Genomic DNA, 19,358 nt, shown 5'->3' with positions numbered 1-19,358 from the left:
TATGACCATGCGCCTGTATTAAACAAGATCCAGCAAACTATATACCAGCTGCATTGTACCCAACAAAAAAAAAAATTTGAAACTAAGAGTAATAAAAAAAAGTAATAATGCCATGACCTCCTTGGCCTTTGTGTGAATAAAATGAAGACGCACTCGATGTCATCTGGTTCCTCGTCCGTCTCTTTCGTATCTCCTTCTTTCCTTCCTGAAAATAAATAAATAAGATGAACCTCTCGCTTATTCCTTGGGTACCATCGATAGGTTGATAACGGCCCTGGGAAGTCGAGTACATGAAAAGAAAAGAAAAATACAGCCGTCATAATCGCTCTCCCCCTTTTCTATTTTGGATATATACGGGGGAGCAAAAAAATTTCTTCTCTTTCTTTTCCAAGAAAAAAAAAAGAAAAAAGAAAAATAAACGAAACATGTCATCGAATACCTGTGGGGCATCGGCCCTTGCTTTGAGTGTCGAGCACTTTAGTTTTCCCTCCTGGTAAAAGTCAGGGGGCAGTGATCCTGAGGAGGAAGAGTCAGCATATTATCATCAAGGTAAGAATGGTGGTTATTGGGAACACAATAGAAGGAGTAGGTTCAGAAAAATAAAAATAAAAAAAGGGTGGTACCTTGGGGAAAATGGTGGCGAAAACCTGGATCTCTTCAGAGAGGGGAGTAGGGTAGTGCTTCCAGTCGAGCTCGACCGAAGCCTTTCCGATCATGAGGGCAAGGTTGAACTGGGCGTAGTGCTGACCGAGGCAGTAGTGGGGACCGGTGCCGAAGACAAGGTAGTTCTTGGCGCCCTTCTCCTCTGCGTCGCCCGAGTAGTAGCGCTCGGGGTCAAAGTAGTCGGGGTTCTCGTAGACGTCGGGGTCGTGGAGGGCCAGGTAGGTCGAGGGGATGAGCATGGAGCCCTTGGAGACGGTATACGAGTCCGTGATGGGGAAGGACTTCTTGACCTCATAGGGGACCATGATGACCGGGGGGCGGTAGCGGAGGAGCTCACGGACGACGGCGCGGGTGTAGGTCATGGCCTCGAGCTGGTCGAGGTTGACTTCGGCCTTGGGGTTGCCGTTGCGGATCCGGAGGTTCTCCTCGCGGACGCGGTCGAGGACGTCGGGCCGCTGGGCCATGATCTGGAAGAGCCAGGTGGTGGCGCTGCTGGTGGCATCCTGCGAGGCGAAGAGGAAGGCGAACAGGGTCTGGGCGATCTCGTAGTCGGTGAACATGCGGACCAGCGGCTGGGGCTTCACCATGCCGTCGGTCGACTCGCCCTTAGCCTCGGCCTCGGTCCAGCGCTGGGAGTCGAGCATCTGGACGACCCAAGCGTCGAGGATGCACGAGGGCTTCGCGCCGGCGGCCATGTTGACCTTGGCCTTGGCGGCACACTTGCTGAACTCGGACAGGACCAGGTCCGATGCTTTCTTGCCGTACCACGTCTTGGTGAAGGGCAGGATGATGGGGAAGTTGACGAGCTCGAGGGCCTCGGTGATGAGGTAGTAGTCGTCGGCGATCTTCTTGACGGCCTCGTCCGAGATGTAGTGGCCGTGGAAGGTGCGCAGGGAGACGGCACACATGATCTCACGGAAGATGCCCATGTAGGGGAGGGGCTTGCCGTCGTTCTCCTCCGTCATCTCGACGAAGCGGTCAAAGTAGCGGTTGTAGACCTCGTGCTGGCCGGGCAGGTACAGCTGCAGAGACTTGCGGGTGAAGAGGTTGTTGAGACCCTTGCGGAACTCGACGTGAGGCTTGCCGTCGAGGAAGACGAAGTTGTCGTAGCCCAGCAGCTTGCGGGCAATGTCGACGACGCAGGGACGGACGTAGGCGGGCGAGTTGAAGACTTTACGGGCCATGTCGCGAGTCGAAGCGATGACGACGAACCTGATTTGTTAGCGGACTCGGCCAATAGATTCGGGTATTGGCTCTCCCCTGTGCATGAAGACTTGCATGAGGGGGGGGAGGCGCACAGGCGGTGGGACGAGCACACGTATAACATGACAGCAAAAATGAATGGACGTACTTGTGGAAGACGGAGACGCAGCTCAGGGGACCGCTGAGCCACTTGGCATGGTACTCTTCAAACTTGGGGTTTACGGATTCGAGAAAGGGGCCGAGGAAAGGGATCTTCCAGGCGGGACCGACAATGGAGCCCTTTTGCATGAGGTAGCTGACTGTAAAATCAGAAGCAAGTCAGCGACACAGATCAGCGACGGTTACGCGCGCGCAGAAAAGAAGAGGTGAAGGGTGAGTCGCAAGTGGCGCAGACAGCGGGAAGACCGTACCCTGATCGTAGACAACACATATGGCAAGGAAGGTGAAGAGGACAGTCCAAGGGCTGACGTTGTAGATGACCTCAAGGGCCTGGTCGAGCTGAGGGCCAAAGTTGTAGCTCTTGATACTGGGCAGGACCGAAGCCACAACGGGAGACGAGGCGTTGACGTCCATGGTGGGCGACAAACGAGTGACTTGGGTGTAGCCCTGTCGCTCTCTCTCTCTCTCTCTCTCTCTCTCTCTCTCTCTCTCTCTCTCTCTCTCGAACTCGCTCTCCTCGCCCATCTCCTCTCGAACTCTTGGCTGACGAAATGGACAGAAGTGAGCGAGTGTGATGTCGGAAAAAGGGGAGAGAGGAATTGAAGAGGAGGGACGGGGGGGGAGGGGGGGGTACTCCAGGAAGAAAGCAAAGTGAAAAAGTGAAAAAGTGAGACTAGGGGACCCTTGAGGAGGGAAGGTAGGAGGTTATGTGGAGAGGGGGGGGACGAGGTCCTTTTCGGTGGGGACGGGGAGGAAGGTCAACGGGCAAGAAAAGGTGCTAAAGGTGCTGAGGTGCTAATGAAATAATAAAATATAAACGCAGCGAGCCCACGACGTAATATTAGGTACGGAGCAGTAGCACTACAAGTACTAATTGTCACCATGCGCGGTGGATTCATGGGGAAAAAAGAAAAGAAGAGAAAAGAAAAGAAGGGGGGAAAAAAGTGCGTACCGACTACAGAATAAGTAATTACCCAACGGGCAATCGTCCACGGAAAATGCCCTCCTCTCTCTCTTATTACTCTCTCTCTAGCTCTCTCTCTCTCTCGCTCTCTCTTATTCTCTCTCCCTCTCTTACTCTCTCCTCTCCCCCGCCTCTCCCCCTCCTCTACAAGTGCGAGTAATACTTGTGTTGTTACGGATCGGAGGTTAGGTAGAGTGCGAACCGGAGAATCAAAGAGTGATTGTGGACTGAGAGAAGGGACAAAAAGGGCAGAGAGATTACCACTTGGCCGGCCCCTGTCCGGCGTCAGAGGCTCCCGACCCAATGGTGTTGAGACTTTCCGGAATGGGACGATGAGGACAAGGATATGGATTGGCTGCTACTATTCGTGCATGTAATACTCCGTAGTACTCGTACATATACACACTCATTGCGGATAGATGATAGCAGTGCTTGTATGGTTAACCAACTAGCAATATTTGTACTAGGAGTCTAGTAGTGCGGATTGGCAGTATCGGCGAGTACGAGTACCTCGATACTTGTACTCTGTGACTCTTCTGGTATGACTGTCAAAGAGATGAAACGAGAGGTTGGCGGGGGAATCTCCTCCATTGGTACGCGTACGAGATGGTCCGGCTGTCTCGGAGTGGTCGGAATCCATCAACAGAAAAAAAAAAAATCCCGTTCTGAGAGTCGAGGGTTCCCAAATCTTCCCAGGAATTGAATTTTCTCCCTCTGCATTGCTATAAGGAGGTGATGTTCTTTCTTCTCTATCATCAGATCGTCTCCTTTCCTGTGTTGCTCCTTCCTCTTTTCCGTGTTTCGTGGGTTGTTCTTTCCCAATAGTAGTACTGCCAGGTAATACAGATAGTCACAACAGCCGGGAGGATGGCTGACCGTTGTTTTCTTCTTCTCCCCTTCCTCCTTCCACATCCCCTCACCTCTTCGCCCTCTTCACCTTTCTTTTTCTCCTCTTCACCGTCATACGACTATACATATACGTACGAGTACGAGTGTCACTGCGTGATGCTATTGCACATCATTACTCGCACATACTCGTTCACAAACTCACTCACACAAACATTACCCGGTAATAACAACAGTCCCGGGTACTTGCAAAGAAAAATAAGACCACTTTTCCCGCCCTCTCACCCATGCGCTCCACCCAACCATCTCGGCCCCCCCACCACCACCACAATCTCTTGTCAACACCGTCCTGCATCTCCATATTACGCGGTATTATTACATTCTCTCCATACATGTATCCATACTCATCTGCTACTGCTACTTCTACTACCAGTAGCACCATCAACATACACCGTTATATGTACGATACAGACATGCATGCCGATGCTCTCTGCCTCTCCCAAGATACAACAAGATGCAACGTCGAATATGTGGACTTGTATTACTTATTCCCTTGTCCGCACGCGACTACTCGCACGACTACTCTCAGTAGGGCATCTCCTAGTATGATGTATCCCGTATTACTCGCACTTTTGCACGAATTTGGCAATTTACTAGTCGGTTGAGCATTTGCAGGGATTCGCACTACACAACAAATAATACTCCTTGACACCCTACAGGGCCCAGCCAGGGTTATGGAGTATGACGACGTCTGCAGATAATCAGCATGACCACACCCACTGCTCCCATTGATGTTATATTATTACGTTGCTACCTGTACACCGTACGGAGTAATACTATATATGTACGAGTCCTAGCCGACCCTTTTGCTACATGTACACGTACTCCGCAGCAGTTTTATTCCTCCTTCTTCTGTCTCTGTCCATATTTGGATACTCCGCTGCACGATCACGTCGCACTTTTGCCCGTGACAATGCAAGCCAGCTTATTCTTTTGACATGGACACAACCGCTGTCACCACAGTTGGAACCACCAAGATCGGCACATGACAATTCGGACTACGAGTAATATTGATTGATGGCCTGACCTGACAGACTGTACAGATTAGTATCTACAAAATATCATTATGACCAATACATGTACTTGTAATACTCATACAACCCACAACCCGCAACCCGCAACAGCCTGACTCCCGGCCAAAGAAATCAGGTCCCGCCTGTGCCTGTTCCGAGATACCCTGTGCGGCTGTGAGTGACGCATTGTCAGGCATTGTCAGCGGGGGGGGGTGGTTCGGTCTCATCCACACAGGCCAATCGCTCATCCGAGAGGGCCAGACTCTGCCCTTCATACCGTATGAGTAGCGAGTAATAATAGGAGGGGGGGGGGGGAGAGAGAGAATGTGAATACGAATACGATCAGGTGGTCGTTGGACTGAGTGTCCCCGCCCCGCCCCGGCCATTCGTCTCGTGCTCGAAAGGGGATGATAGGCGCAAGTTCTTGTCCGGTCTGACCAAGATTGACAAAGCCGAGGGCGACCAGGCCATTCGAACTTGCAATACTCGGCTCATTGCGGTACTTGCCTGTTCGTCAATGGGTAGGAGGCAGTGCTCGTCAGTATCTGCCCTTGCATGATCTGATTCTCAACAGGTGTCGGAAACTCGAAAGAGGTGTCTGTCAACGATGCGATTACGCGTATTCGTATTGGCACACACACTCATGACAAGCTCCGGGCGAACATATGCTTGCTGGGAAGGTGTTGCTCGACCGTCAACGCTTTGAACCTTGGGAGAGTCTTTGGCTAACTCCGCCTCGCTCCTTGTCTCTCTCAACACCGTGGCCTCGGGGCGGACACGAACTCCGTCACGGGGATGGAATCGGGGCAGTGCTTTGCGTGGTAATTGTGCATTCCCCATACACAGAGCAATAGTACCCATACGGAGTACGTGCGGTAATATCACTAGTTCTGTAGTCAATAACACCTGTCTGTACATGTACTTGTAGTCACTCGCTAAGACACAACCCCCTCCACCCCGCACATGTTCCTCCCAGTCCTGCCACCAACCAAGTGCGAATGGCACTCTCCGTTCTCCATCTGAACCCATGTACGCAGTCATAACCCGATGGCTGTCCTCCTCTCCACGCAGTATGAGGGGGCGAAGAACACAAGGAAAGCATCCGCGTGGACCAAACAGCTCCCCATTTTAGTAATCAGGCTCAGCCATTTTCCATGGACATCTTGGGAATCCGTCTACCCTACCCTGGACCACAGCTTGTGTGCTTCCTGCTCACGACAGCACACGATGACCCGTAGGCGTGAATACAGTGGTCTCTACCTACTGGTACGTCCTTGGTCGATGGTTGTGCGTCTGACTGCTTAATTCCTAAGAAGGGGAGGAAATCTTTCTATGAGGTTATCTATAGATGTAAGTGTGGTAGCAGCTCCAAGCTGTTTAGTCATCCAATATTGGGTGCCACACTTGGAAGCTTCCAAGCTCATGGGAGGCGAGATTATCTCATCTGTTCAGACCATGCCGTAGACGATGAGAACTCTTACCAGATGACTTACTGTATATCAATGTGGTCAATATTTTTCTTCTCCGAAAAGACGTGGGATTGATAACGACGGCTGGCTTAGATGATGCCGTCATCGTCAGCGGGTGGACACCTGTTGCACGCCACAGTGGTATCAGCAGGATTAAAGGCTCTAGTAGTTGCGCCATTTGTATCTGGCCCGATAGCAGCAACTCTACAGAAGCATCATCACCAGAAGAGTCATAATCATCAACTAGCTATATCCATCTTCTCTCAAAACAGCATCATCAACAGCAACAGCAACAGCAACAGCAAAATGCCTGCCTACATCGTGAGCACCCTTCTTATCCCCTTCTACCTGGATATCCCGTGGGACCGTACACACCCATGTCGAGCTTCATGTGCCGTTAACATGGATTGTCCCGTTCCCCTCTAACACCGTTTTCTTTTCCTCCAGGTCTCTTGCAACGAGAGTGCGAAGCCCGAGGAGGTGGCCGAGTATGTCCCTTTCTTATTATTACCTATACTACCTTGACGAATGAACCGAACAAAAAACTAACATTCGGCAGCGCTAAGCAGCACTGCAGGGACCAGGGCGGCACCATCAAGCACGAGTACACCATCATCAAGGGCTTCTCGTACGTTAACCCCCTCTCCTCCCTCACCCCCCGATACATAACTGACATTTCTGTTTGAAACCAAAAAAAAGTGTCGAGTTCCCCGAAGACGCAGTCACCACTCTCGAGAACCACCCGCACATCAAGAGCGTCGAGAATGACGGCGTCATGAAGATCCAGAAGTAAAGACGGAAGGGACAAGACGACAAGCTGAGCGCGTGCTCTATGGCCAGCTTTAACTTGACGATGCAGTCGTAGTCTTTCATAATGATACGATAAACTGCGCTCTATTATTCATCTCATAGATTTCCATACCTTCTGTCCTTCCAGCATCTCTTGTTACCAAATTCCTTCTCCGTACTCTGTTGGCCTTCCCCGCAGCACGCGCGTGGTTTGTGCCCATTCGCCTGTGACGTATGCTCTTCGTAGTTGCTGCCTACGAGAGGAGCCCCACTATGATGACAGAGCAATCTACACGGGCCGGAACGATCTAGATTGGAAATATGGCATTGAAGACCCTCTCTCTCTATCTCAGACAATCACCCACCGAAAAGTGGCCATGCCGCCATGATGCGCGTCAGCAGCCCCAGGAGGCTGCTATACCTGACCGACAAGACTCCAACAATAATAATAACGACAGGCCGCAATGCTCCAGAAGCAGCAGCAGCAGCACGATGGCGCTGCCGTAGCAGACAACTGCACCATGCAGCATCGTCATCGAAGCACAACGTGACAGACGGCGACATTGCGACCATAGCCAAGCAGAGGCAGCACCGTCTTGGTCTAGCGGACCTGGTGCGACACGGACGGCCGCCCCTCTCGGAAGAGGCGCTCCTGGCATCGGCCAACTTCGCCCTCTCGCTGCTGCCGATCCGACTGGCCCACCGGCTACAGGCGCTGCGCAACCTGCCGTACATTGTGGTGTCGAACCCCAACGTGTCTCGCATATACAGCACGTACCTGCACTCGTTGTCGATCTTGCTACCGTACTGGCGGGCGGCTATGGCGTCGCCTACGGGGCGGGCTATCGTCACGCTGGACGACGAGGTGCGGTTCACGCACGCACTGGCGGAGCTGGTGGCGACCCACACGGACACGATCCCCATCCTCGCACGCGGCTTCCTCGAGTGCAGGCGGTACATGGCGGCGGACGACGTGACGCGCTTTCTGGACGAGCACCTCCGTGCGCGCATCGGCACGCGGCTCGTGGCCGAGCAGCACATCGCCCTGCACCAGAGCAGCCAGCCACACTCGCACGCCCACGCGTCGTCGCTGCCGTACCCGGCCGACCACCCGTCCTTCGTCGGCGTCATCGACACGGCTCTCCGCCCGGCCACCGTCGTCGAGTCGTGTGCCGCACTGGTGGCCGACATATGCGAGCTGCGCTACGGCGTGCGCCCGACGCTTCTCGTCACCGGCGAGCCCGACACCACCTTCGCCTCGGTCCCCGTGCACCTCGAGTACATTCTGACGGAGCTGCTGAAGAACGCCTTTCGCGCCACCATCGAGAACGGCCTGCCTGATGAGCCCGTCGTCGTCACCATAGCCCCGGAGCCACCCCTGCCGCCCTCAGACACGAACAGTGTCGTCATCCCCGAGAGCTCGGCCAACAACGGGGTTGACGCCATCCGCCGCCGCCCGCCCGACGACAACGCCCCGGGAGTGACCATCCGTATCCGCGACCGCGGCGGCGGCATCCCCCCTTCCGTCCTGCCCGACATATGGTCGTACTCGTACACCACCTTCTCCGAGTACCAGGACCATGACGACGCCGCCAGCATGCCCGGCGGAATGCACCCAGGCGGCGGTGCGGGCGGCGGCGTCGACGACGGTCTCGGTGTCCTCTCCAGCTCCGGCCCCGCCATCATGACCAGCTCCATCGCCGGTCTGGGCTACGGTCTGCCCCTGAGCAGGGCCTATGCCGAGTACTTTGGCGGGGGTATCGATATCCAGACCCTGTATAGGTGGGGTACTGATGTCTATCTTCGTCTCAAGGGTATAGGCAAGATTGATGACAAGGGGGAGTGATCTGTCTACCTACATACAGATTATATATACAAGCATCGGTTTTCTTCATCTTCTTGTCTTAATGCCACCATCTATGTAGCTTTACTCGTCACATTGGAGATTCCCGTTCATATTGCTACCATTCAAAACAACAAGTCAACAAGTATAATATATCTACTGAGGATATGTCACACTTTAATTAACGCTTTTTGTATTTTTCCAAATCGGTTGAAATGAAATGACTGATTCGTCGGTACTATCTCCGACATTAATTACATAGGAATCCTTTCTTTCCTTCCCGTGCTTATTTTGTATGTTCCTTTTCAAAATGAATGCTGCTTCAATAAACAAGAAAACAAAAAATGTTACAACCGAGTAATGAGAGACATGTTATAGATGGTAGAGCGAAAACTTGTGTGTATGGATAAAAAAAAGAATAAAAGACTTTGCACCGCTTCCTCCCATATTAGAAAAAAAGTAAAAACCTTGTGCGAGGGTGTGTTCAAATATTAAAAACGCCACTGATCAGAGAACCACTGATAAAAAATAGTCTACAATTTCTGTAGCTCCTGATCAATCTGCTTATCCAAAAACGTTCTCCTCTCACCATTCAACTCCGTCTGTAGACGCTGCTCGACAAACGCACGCAGCTGCTTCTTGGTCACTGTGTCGAGGTCAACCTCTGCCATGATGCTCTGGATGCACTCGATAATCGTGTTGTCGTCGGGCCCCGAGCCGCGCTCGCGCTGGAAGTCAAACGACTGCGTCGACTGCATGGCGTCGGGCATCATAGGGGACCGGCGTCCACCCGCAAACCCGAGGGTCCCCGTGGAGAGACGTTTGCTCATGCTGGGCTGCGTCGCCACGTGGTCCTGGTAGGGTGACTGGCTGCGGTTGTTGTCGTGGATGCCGGTTCCCATCGACATCATCGACTGGCGGTTCTGCATCGTCGGGTGGTCCTGGTAGTGGCTCATGACCGTCGATGCCCTGTTCTGGTTGTTCAGATTCTGGTTCGAGTTGGACGCGCCGAAGAGACCGGGCGAGTGCTGCGGGGCCGGCATATATGAGTTACGCAGGGGCACCCCCGTCACGATGGACCCGGGCGGTCCGGCAGAGTAGACCGACTTCATCTCTTCCATCTCGTAGGGGTCTAGCATCTCGGGCTCGTCGCGGTAGCCGCCGCGGCGGCCGGGCAGGTTGTTGGCCAGGGCGTAGTCGTCCCAGCGCTGCAGGGGGATGGAGCGCGGGTCAAAGGGCTCGTCTTCGACGGCGATGATCCTCTTGTCTCCCTTCTCTCCCACCACGACACGCGTGTTACCCCAGCTGAAGTTGTCCATGTTCCAGAACGAATAGATGGGTAGGATGAAGGAGTAGATGGGGAAGGCTAGGATGTAGATGATCATCCAACCAATGTGCTGCCACTGCCTCTTGAGGATGAAGATGAGCGCCTGCAGACCGTACACGGCCGCCAGCATGACAATCGTAATGAGGGGGAACGGGCCCGTGCCACTCGCCATCAGGTAGATGAGGTAGACGAGGTAGATGCAGGCCGAGGGTAGGATGATGGTACCGAAGAGGTCGACAAACACGACGAAGCGCATAGAGAAGCAGCAGAATCCGCACAGCTCCTTGAGACGAATCATCTCGACCAGATTGTGAACGGTAGAGTTGATCCATCGGCGTCGCTGGGAGAGCAGGATACTCCAAGAGTCCGGCGCGGCAGTCTGACACTTTGCGTGGGGGACAAACTTGTATGACATCTGAGGGAAGTACTTGATCATGAGCGTCGTGAGGTAACGATCCTCACCGAGGGACAGCAGGTTCTTCTTGTGGAGCGTGTCTACGTCGCAGACACTATAATCCCTGATGATATCGTCCGAAATGATCAGAGGCTTGCCCTTGTCGACAGTCCGTAGTCGGTACATGCAGAAACTAGTAGTGTGTTAGGGTCTTTTTCTTTGATCATCTTAATTTGATCTCATTCTTATTTTTCTCCCCCTCCTCTCCATCTCTATCTCGAGAGATGATGAGCAGAGAAAGAGAGGGAAAGAAGCAAAGAGGGAAAGAGGGACAGGAGGAGAAACCGAAAGGGGTAAAAAGAAAAACAGAGAGAAAAAGGGAGAGAGAGAGAACATACCATCCGGGAAGACAAGAAACACTGCCAAAGAGAGACTCAAATGCCTTGGACAAGTGATGAGAGATAAAATACTCATAGACCTGGATCATGGTCCACCACGACTTGTCCGTGTTCTCGAGACTAGTCTCGCCGCAGATACCGGCAATCTTGGAGTCGTGGGTGCAGGCGGCGATGAGACGGTTGACCGAATCCTCGTTGACGCTGGTGTCGGCGTCGACCATGAGGAGGTACTCGTAGAGCTCCGGGTCGACGCCGATGACGTTGTTGATCTGGTGGAACATCTCGAGCTCGAGAGGGCTCATGGGGGAACGGTGGTGGACACGATTGAGGAAGCTCATGAGTAGGATCTGGGAGTCACGCTTGCCGCGGTTTCCGGGCTTGGACTTGGCCTGCTCCGACTCCTTGCCGACCTTGACGACGACCATGTACGGAACCACGTTACCCTCGTACTCGTACAGGCCCGAGTAGACCTTGCCATAGTTGAGCTGGTCGCTCCCAGGGCCGACCGACTTGAAAGGCAGCGCGGGCGGGTCAATCTTGGGGTCGACGCCGAGGATGTCGAGGGCGATCTTGGGCGTGGGGCGGTCGTTTCCTTCTCCGACGACGATGCCGTCGCAGATGATGCAGATCAGTTTGCGTTTGTTGTCGTACTGCAGAGCCGTGAGGGAGTCGATGGCCTTACGCAGCGACTCCTCACCCTCCGTATACGCGGGCACCTGGCAGATGACGAACTTGTCCTGCTGTGTCGGACGGCGCTTGGACCCGAACTGCAGGGCCGCCACGAACTTGACCAGGATGATGGAGCACATGACGATGGCAAAGGACAGCAAGAACCAGTTGTTGACGGTGCACCGGGGCGAGTCGCGGAAGTCGGTCATGCCCTTGTACCACACCGTCTGGATGCAGTTCCAGCTGTTGACGATGTGGGCATGCTCGGTCGCGTTCGAGGCTGAGTCCTTGATGAGGTCGTCCAACTTGCTCTTGATGTTCAGGCCGGCGTTGTCGGACCACAGATCCGTCACTTTGGAGTTGAGGAAGGCCATCGTGTCCACGTCGGGTTGCAGGTCATCCTTGTTGTAGAAGTAGTCGGTCAGGTCGTAGATCTTCTCGCCGTACCTGGCCCACATGCGGTTCTCGTCCTGGCCCTGTTTCTTGACCTTCTTGGTCTTGAATACAAGGTCGCCCTTGTAGAACTCCTTGATGGCGGGTTCAAACGTCTCCCAGTACCACTGGTCGTTGGCGAGGTTGCTGGTGGGGTCGGTGGAGAAGTAGCCCGACTTGTGGACGGCGTTGCCGTACTGGGGCTGGTTGGTGAGGTTGGCCGTCAGCTGGACAGTCTTGTCGATGCCGAGACCCGGGCATGCCACGTTGAGCGGCATGGGGAAGTACTCGTCCAGGTCCAGACCGGCCAGGGGCGACATGTTGGAGGTGGTCGTTTCGATGGCCGTGTCGCTATGCTGGCGCTTCCAGAACTTGTCGAGATCATAGACCTTGCCGCGGATGCTGACCCAGTACGACTTGTCTCCCTGGTGGTTTGCGACCTGGGCGCTCGACCAGGCCTTGTCAAAGTTGGGGCACAGGATTTTGCCTATGCCAACGATCCAGAAGATGACGAGGGCGTTGAGGAAGACGATGAGCAGGAACAAGACGAACTTCTCGCGCCAGGCCATGCGGACGTCAGGACGCCTCATGCGGCCCAACCAGCGGAGGGCAAACGACGGGATGAAAAAGGTGACGGCCCAAACGAAACCGACCCAGGCGCGTCGGCCAGCGTCTACGTGCTTGGTCTCAAACTCCTTGTTCTTGGCCAACTCGGGGTCGATGAGACCGGTGAAATCACCGGCCTCGTTGTAGTAGATCTCATTCTTGTACGAGTCACCCTTGGTGCCGAGACCGTAGTCACCGGGAACTTGTAGGGTCGCGCTGGGCGCCACAGATGGCGCCGCGTTCTTTAGGCTCCTGGCCATCACGCTTAGGTTGCCCTGGCTAATGTTTCGGCTGGCGGCATAGTTAGCACCGGGTGCGCCGGCACCAGGGCCGATGTCGTAGCCGTTATCGGTCAGGGGCGGTCCCGGGAAGTAGCCGCTCCCGTTGGCCGAATATCCGGTGTCGAAGCCGGAGTTGAAGGGGTTCTCTGGAGTAGCACCAAATCCCGGCTTCAGGTCGAGGCTGCTCTCAGCCTCCCACCAAGCTCCCTCGCGGATCCATACGCGCTCCTTGCCGACAAAGACCTCTCCGTTACTCCAACCACGCTCGAGGACCCAGCTCTCGATGCCGTCCTTGCCCTCGAGGCAGCCGAGGGATTCGTACCTCTTGACGAACTCATCAATGTCAAAGTCGGCCGTGAAGTCGAGGTGGCGGTTACGTCGGTTGGCCCACTCAGGGAGCCTCCACGAACGTAGCTGACGCGAGACGGAGCCTGCGGACCAGGCTGAGGTGGCAGAAGGGAGGTTGGCAAGGTTGCTGACGGAGTCGTCGGTGGGGTGGATGGAGAGGTGGTACCATATGCGGTTCGAGGCGATTAAGTTGGGAAGGTCGAAGCGACCAGCCCTGCCAAGGTTGATACCCTCACCCGGGATGGGGAACAACAGCTTCCGGACAAAGGCGTCTTCGTCGGCAGCATAGGCTACCTTTTCGAGAACCTCCTCCCTCTTCTCCAGGTCGTGAGTCCTCTGTCGCCCCTCGGGGCCGTTCATAATACCCAGATCGGGGGCGACTTCGGAGACGGCCTGCTGCATCTCCTTGAGTACCGAGGTGCCGGCGGGGAAGACATCGAGACCGTCCTGGATGGTCTCGGCATTGATGCCCTCGGTATCGTCAAAGACATTGCGCATGGACAGAGCCTTGCCCAGAGTAGGCGAGGGGATCTCGACAACGGTCAGACATACGGTGTCGTTGCTGTCACCATCGATAGAAGAGCCCGAGTTCTGGCCATCCAGAGGCTCCTGACCGTCCCTGATGCGTGCGGACTGGGCAGCAATGGCCTCGTTGGCCTTGGAGATGACCCAGTCGACGAGGGACTCGTAAAGACCACCGACAAGGGTGCGGCGGTCCTCGGTGCTACACTGGTTGATGAGCACATCGGGCTCCATGTCGAGCAGAGCGCCGACATCCTCGCAAATCTCGTCGAGGGCATCCGAATCAAGGTCATAGTCGAGGGTGTTGCCGAGCTTGAGCAGACCGGCCAGGACCGAGATGAAATTTCGGTGTGCGGCACCCCTGATACCAATATCCTTGAGAGCCTGGCGGAAGTCGTCGGCAGCAGCAGCATCGTCGGCCGTGGGGAGGTAAGATGGGTTCTCATATGTGCCGGAGCGGGCGAGCAGGGTGTACTGCGAGGGGTTCTTAAGGCCGAGGAACTCCCTCTCAGCCGGGGTCGAGGCAGCCGTGAGGAGGTAGTAAAAGACGTCGAAGCCGCGGTAGCCGGCCTCTGCGGGGATGTCGAGCAGGCCGTTCTTGGTGTCTATCCCGCCCTGGGAGAGGGCCAGGGAAGCATCAGAGAACCTGCCATCCAGGTGGAGGGTGAATGCTACGCTGAGAGCGACCTCTCGAGGAAGGGACGGGTTGTGGGGTGTGACACATCGCAAGAAGGGACGGATGGCCTCGAGGGACTTGAAGACGGTCTGGGGAACGGCAAAGGGTAACTTTGAGATGAAGGGAACGAGGAGAGATGGCGTAGACTCGTGGAGGGATCTGGGTGAAAGAATTGTCAGATCGAGCATGCCCCTAGTAGAGGGAAGTAGAGGCCATGTATGAGAGAGCCGATGGTATACGGTATGGACAGAAACTTACCCCAAGATGATGCAGCCATCCTCGGCACGACGCCTGGCGTGCTCCCAAGCGCGAGCGGCGAGGGCCACATCAACAGTGGGACCAGCCTGGACGGCCGTGAGCCAGGTGTTGACGACGAGACTGGTGCTGGACTCGAGCTCGTGGGGTTGAGAGGAGAGGTAGATATTGTGGATGGCGTTGAGGAGGGTGGTGGTAGAGACCTGTGCGGTCTGGGGACCAGCTCCGAGGTGAGAAGGGCGATGAGAGTCGGAGTTCATGCTGAAGAGGGACATTCGATTCGACATGATGGGCGCAACTGTGATGTCCTCGAGGGACAATCACCGGTGGTTTCGTTGACGGAGACGAGGCAGCAAGCAAGTCGGAGCAAGAGACTAGACTGATGACAGGAGAAAAAAGGAAAGAAGGGATGCCGACTCGACAAAGGGGGCCGTCAGGTCGAAATTAGCTGCATGGATGCAAGGCCCAGGACCAACACGATGGCCAGAAGGCGAGATTGTTGGGGGAGAGGGGAGAGACGAGGTTGCAAACAAAAGAGACGGGGGTTAGTTCGAAACGGCCGTCTACGTTTGGGAAGAAATGCAACCACGGTTCCAAGGAATAAACGAGGGAAAGCAAACGAGAGTATCAGAGAAGAGAATGCAAAAGAAAAAAAGAAGAAGGAATTAGAGCGATAGGAAGCGAAAGAGAAGAGCACCAAAAGCGAGGGTGGAAAGTATTTCTCAAGGATGAAGCTGGAAGCAACAAAGACTTGAGTGGCGTGGAGTGGATGTTTGGGCGTTGGCATCAACAGCGACGGAGAAAGCACGAGAAAGGGACCGTCTGTCTGAGCTCACAGAAGAGCAACAGGTAGAATGGGCCAAGCTTGTACAGGGAGTCAAGGACCGTAAACTCGTATGGCTATGGAGTAAATACGGTACTAGGTCAGGTCTACGGGATATACGAGTAATAACTATGAACAAGCAGTACATTGGAATTCAGTGCACTGTGCTGCCAGGAAAGGGGAGAGAGAGAGAGAGAGAGTAGAGAGAGCCCAGAAGGTAACAATCGATCTCAGGGGAACCAGAGGTCTCCAGGGGTGCTGGAATGGTCAGCAAGATTCCATTGTTGGAGCCGGGAGTGGTACATAGAGATACAGAGCGATACCGTGGGAGGATAAAAAAGAAGTCGCACTGTACCATGGTGGCATGCATATTAACCAGCCCCCTACCCGTACGAGAATAGTAATACAAGATGTGCATGATGGAACATGGTAACTAGACAAGAGAAGCGGACCCGGGGAAAGCGGCTGAGACGATGGAGACGATCCAGGTTTGCCTTAGTGTGGAATGAAGGACAGGATATTAGTATTACTACTAATATACTCGAAGTTTGGATGACAGCACTGATGGGGGACGGTTCTACATTCCCGACTTCTTATTCAATACTGCTAGTAGTGGCTACGTGTACGCAATTCTCTATGTATCCCCCTTTCCCCCCCCCCTCTTCGTATTTCTCTCTAAACATGTTTTACTCTGACATCTCGATAGATGTTGATCAGAGCTCAGAGAGACGTAAAGCCTTCCAATCTGGGTTTGCCTCCAACGGGAGATTTAGTAGTGGCGCTACCACAAACGTTGTGTGGCACAGTGCGCCGACGAATACGAGCTTGGCACAGGGCATCAGCACCTAGAGACTACTAGAGTACAGATGTACTTGCACGGAGTATTATTAGTACATCCAACCTGTAGCGTGGTCGTATCAGGAGCGAGCCACCAACGCGCGCAGGCGCCACCACCTCGTGAACCAAATATACAATGTGCACGGCAGCATGTATTTACCGTACGTACAGGTACCAAGAGGAAGAAAACTTTTCCTTAGTCTCCCTCTCTCCCTCTCCCCTATTCTTTTCTTTCTTTATTTGGCGATCCTTGCTCCGATCCGTTGCATCCCACGGCATCTAGCTCTTGAGCCATGCTCGACCCTTCTTCCCTCCCTTGACAAATACTGTGCTTCGTGGTACAGCAATACAACACTGCCTGATGCGTCAAGCACGCCACGGCGGCACGCAGCTTACTGGGATATATATGTACAGCAACAGATGATAACATGCATGCCGTATTGACACCTGTGCCTGTTGTAGTTGTACGAATGATAATATATATGTACAGCGTTCAGATTCATGGAGCGTCCATGGGCCATGAGTGCACCAGGTATTATTAATAGCTCTGGCGCACCACCGGAAGGGATCTGGACAGCTGGGATCCATCATAGGGTTCATACAGGTCTACAGGTACAGGTACTACGAGCGCCGAGTCCAGGCCCACAGGGGAAACCAGGTCTGAGCTAGAGCCTAGAGGAGGGGGGGCAAGTGTCGCCTAGAGAAAAGGGGAGAAGATGTTATACAAGTATTAACTGTCTTGCTGCGAGTTGGTGCAAGCCGAATGAGGTGTAATGATTTGGCACTGCAAAGCTGGAGTTTGCGCCTTCCATCACCTTACCGTACGAGCAATACATATTACAGTCTATTACAGGCCACGAGCTACCGGTACAGCTAGGCTTTGCCTCCATGCTTTCTTGGCTACGGTCGGGTCGTGGGTTGCGCCCAGAGGCTAGCGGTTCGCAATATCTACTTTTAGTCTCCAGTAGAAAGGCTGCGAAAACGATACCACTATATGCATTACATCCAGTACATTACTCAGCAATCCGTGTCCATACTCCCAAGGTCTTAGGGATAGACCCCAGGCATTATGGTGTCAACTGTGTAGGTGCTATTACTAATAGCGCTCCGCGGCATGTGGCGGTCTCTTGAACAAGAAACATCAATGGATGTGAGTGGTAAAATAACACAGTACGATGGCATGAGGTTGGAGGTATACATATTCATGTCTCAGAGTGACAGCCGTGTCTGCATGTGCTTGTAAAGCCACACCCCCATGGGCATGGATATGTGGTCATGTCATATATTCCGGTGGGACGGCAGGCATACGGCGGCCCCAAGCAGTATGGCAGCGTGAGCCAAGAATATAGTATTATTACGAAGAACGTTATGTCACGAGCAGAGTCTCTGGACGAGAGGTAGAAGCAGTGCAGTACGGTGAATCGTGATGATCGTATAACCTGCTGCCCTCATACATGTGATGTAGATGCAGTATTACGATGTACGAGTATTCAATACGAGGTGTATGCCAAACGTGTTGAAAGAAGACCGTCTTCGACTGGACAGTCAACTCGGACCGGTGGTGGTTCGTGCATCGGCCTGCGCCCCATCCATAAACCATTTAGACGTCGACTGCTATTTACAGCGTATATCAGGCACTGTTATTGCTAGATTCGTAGCTCCCGTGAGTAATGCTATTGGCCTGTATACTCCAGTCGCTACGAGTATATACTCCGTACACTCCATATGCATTTGTTTATTATTGCTGGCAATGCGGAGATGGAACCACAACAGTCATGCCACGAACGGAGGTCTTCATGGATACCTACCTCCTGTCTTGGATGACTCTCTTTTCTCCCTCCTGGTTTCTTTATCTTGCTCGCGTTTCTTCTTCCTTCTTTTCTTTTCTTTTACGCGAGGGCTAATGCATCCATCCACCGAGTCGACACGCGCCTTTCCCCTTTATTTACTTCCCCTCTATTTGCTTTTTCTTCTTCTCTTCCCTTCCCATCCCCCTTTCTTATTATGACTGGTAATTAGCTGTACTCTGCACGGATATGAATGCTCGTACAAAGACAGCCTCCTACCTTGGCGCCGCACCATCTCCATGATCGCTGGGCAACACACACTTGTAGCGTCATGTGCGTAGCAAGACTACATCTAAAGTCCTAGTGGCATCTACCAGAGTCCGACTAGTATTGTGGTGAGCTCACCAGTGTTTGTACGACGTAAAAATAATACTCCATACTCGTAGGCACCACCAGCGATCTCCATCTACCTGTATGATGCTTGTACTATTGCCTGTACTAGTTGCAATGTAGCCTGTACGTCTCCCTCACTCTGTCGCTATGGGCAGTAAATGGGGCTTCAGCTCTCGATCCTACCCCTTCCATCACCCCCTGGTCGCCGGGGGACCCATCGTACAGTGCGACTATTCTGCCGCCGACACGGTCGATGCGGCGTATCCGGAAACCTCGTGTACCACGTATCCTTCGTCGTATTTTTTTCTTACTTTTTTTCTTACTTTTTTCTTTCTTTTATTTTTCTTTTTACTCCGTATTTTATTGTCGGGTGTGGCAGTGGCAAAGATGCTGCTGCCCAGTAATCTGTACATATACGAGTCTTATGAGAAAGAGGGAGGATCCATAACAGAGAATACGATACACGACCACGCGAGTATACCTTGGCAACCTGTAACCAAGGTCCCGAAACAGAGAAAACCAAGCAAAGCCCTGGGCAGAGCCCGAACTCCCAGAGTCAACCTCCCCCCCCCCCCCCCCCCCCTGTAACTCGTAAACTCGT

General features: G+C 53.6%; 4 protein-coding genes across 4 annotated transcripts; 2 read left to right on the top strand and 2 right to left on the bottom strand.

Annotated features, from left to right (window-relative positions):
* Positions 1–477: 477 nt before the first annotated feature.
* On the bottom strand, positions 478–2,439 carry GMORB2_4121 (sterol 22-desaturase; the record flags this gene model as incomplete). Its single annotated transcript, XM_035466096.1, has 4 exons — positions 478–516; positions 624–1,875; positions 2,015–2,165; positions 2,277–2,439. 4 exons carry the CDS (start codon positions 2,437–2,439, stop codon positions 478–480), a joined length of 1,605 nt encoding a protein of 534 aa, XP_035323933.1.
* Positions 2,440–6,683: 4,244 nt separating this feature from the next.
* Positions 6,684–7,164, top strand: GMORB2_4120 (Peptidase inhibitor I9; the record flags this gene model as incomplete). The annotated part of the gene is made up of 4 exons (XM_035466095.1): positions 6,684–6,698; positions 6,825–6,865; positions 6,937–7,005; positions 7,077–7,164. Coding segments are annotated over 4 exons (213 nt in total), but the record flags the coding sequence as incomplete, so codon positions are not given.
* A 390-nt stretch (positions 7,165–7,554) lies between these two features.
* Positions 7,555–9,012, top strand: GMORB2_4119 (Mitochondrial branched-chain alpha-ketoacid dehydrogenase kinase; the record flags this gene model as incomplete). The annotated part of the gene is made up of 1 exon (XM_035466094.1): positions 7,555–9,012. One exon carries the CDS (start codon positions 7,555–7,557, stop codon positions 9,010–9,012), a length of 1,458 nt encoding a protein of 485 aa, XP_035323931.1.
* A 530-nt stretch (positions 9,013–9,542) lies between these two features.
* On the bottom strand, positions 9,543–15,204 carry GMORB2_4118 (chitin synthase; the record flags this gene model as incomplete). Its single annotated transcript, XM_035466093.1, has 3 exons — positions 9,543–10,923; positions 11,129–14,854; positions 14,921–15,204. 3 exons carry the CDS (start codon positions 15,202–15,204, stop codon positions 9,543–9,545), a joined length of 5,391 nt encoding a protein of 1,796 aa, XP_035323930.1.
* Between the last annotated feature and the right edge of the window lie 4,154 nt (positions 15,205–19,358).

This window comes from Geosmithia morbida (genome assembly GCF_012550715.1).
Source record: "Geosmithia morbida isolate 1262 chromosome Unknown scaffold_2, whole genome shotgun sequence".
Classification (NCBI taxonomy): Eukaryota; Fungi; Ascomycota; class Sordariomycetes; order Hypocreales; family Bionectriaceae; genus Geosmithia; species Geosmithia morbida.
This window is presented reverse-complemented; position numbering and strand designations above follow the sequence as displayed.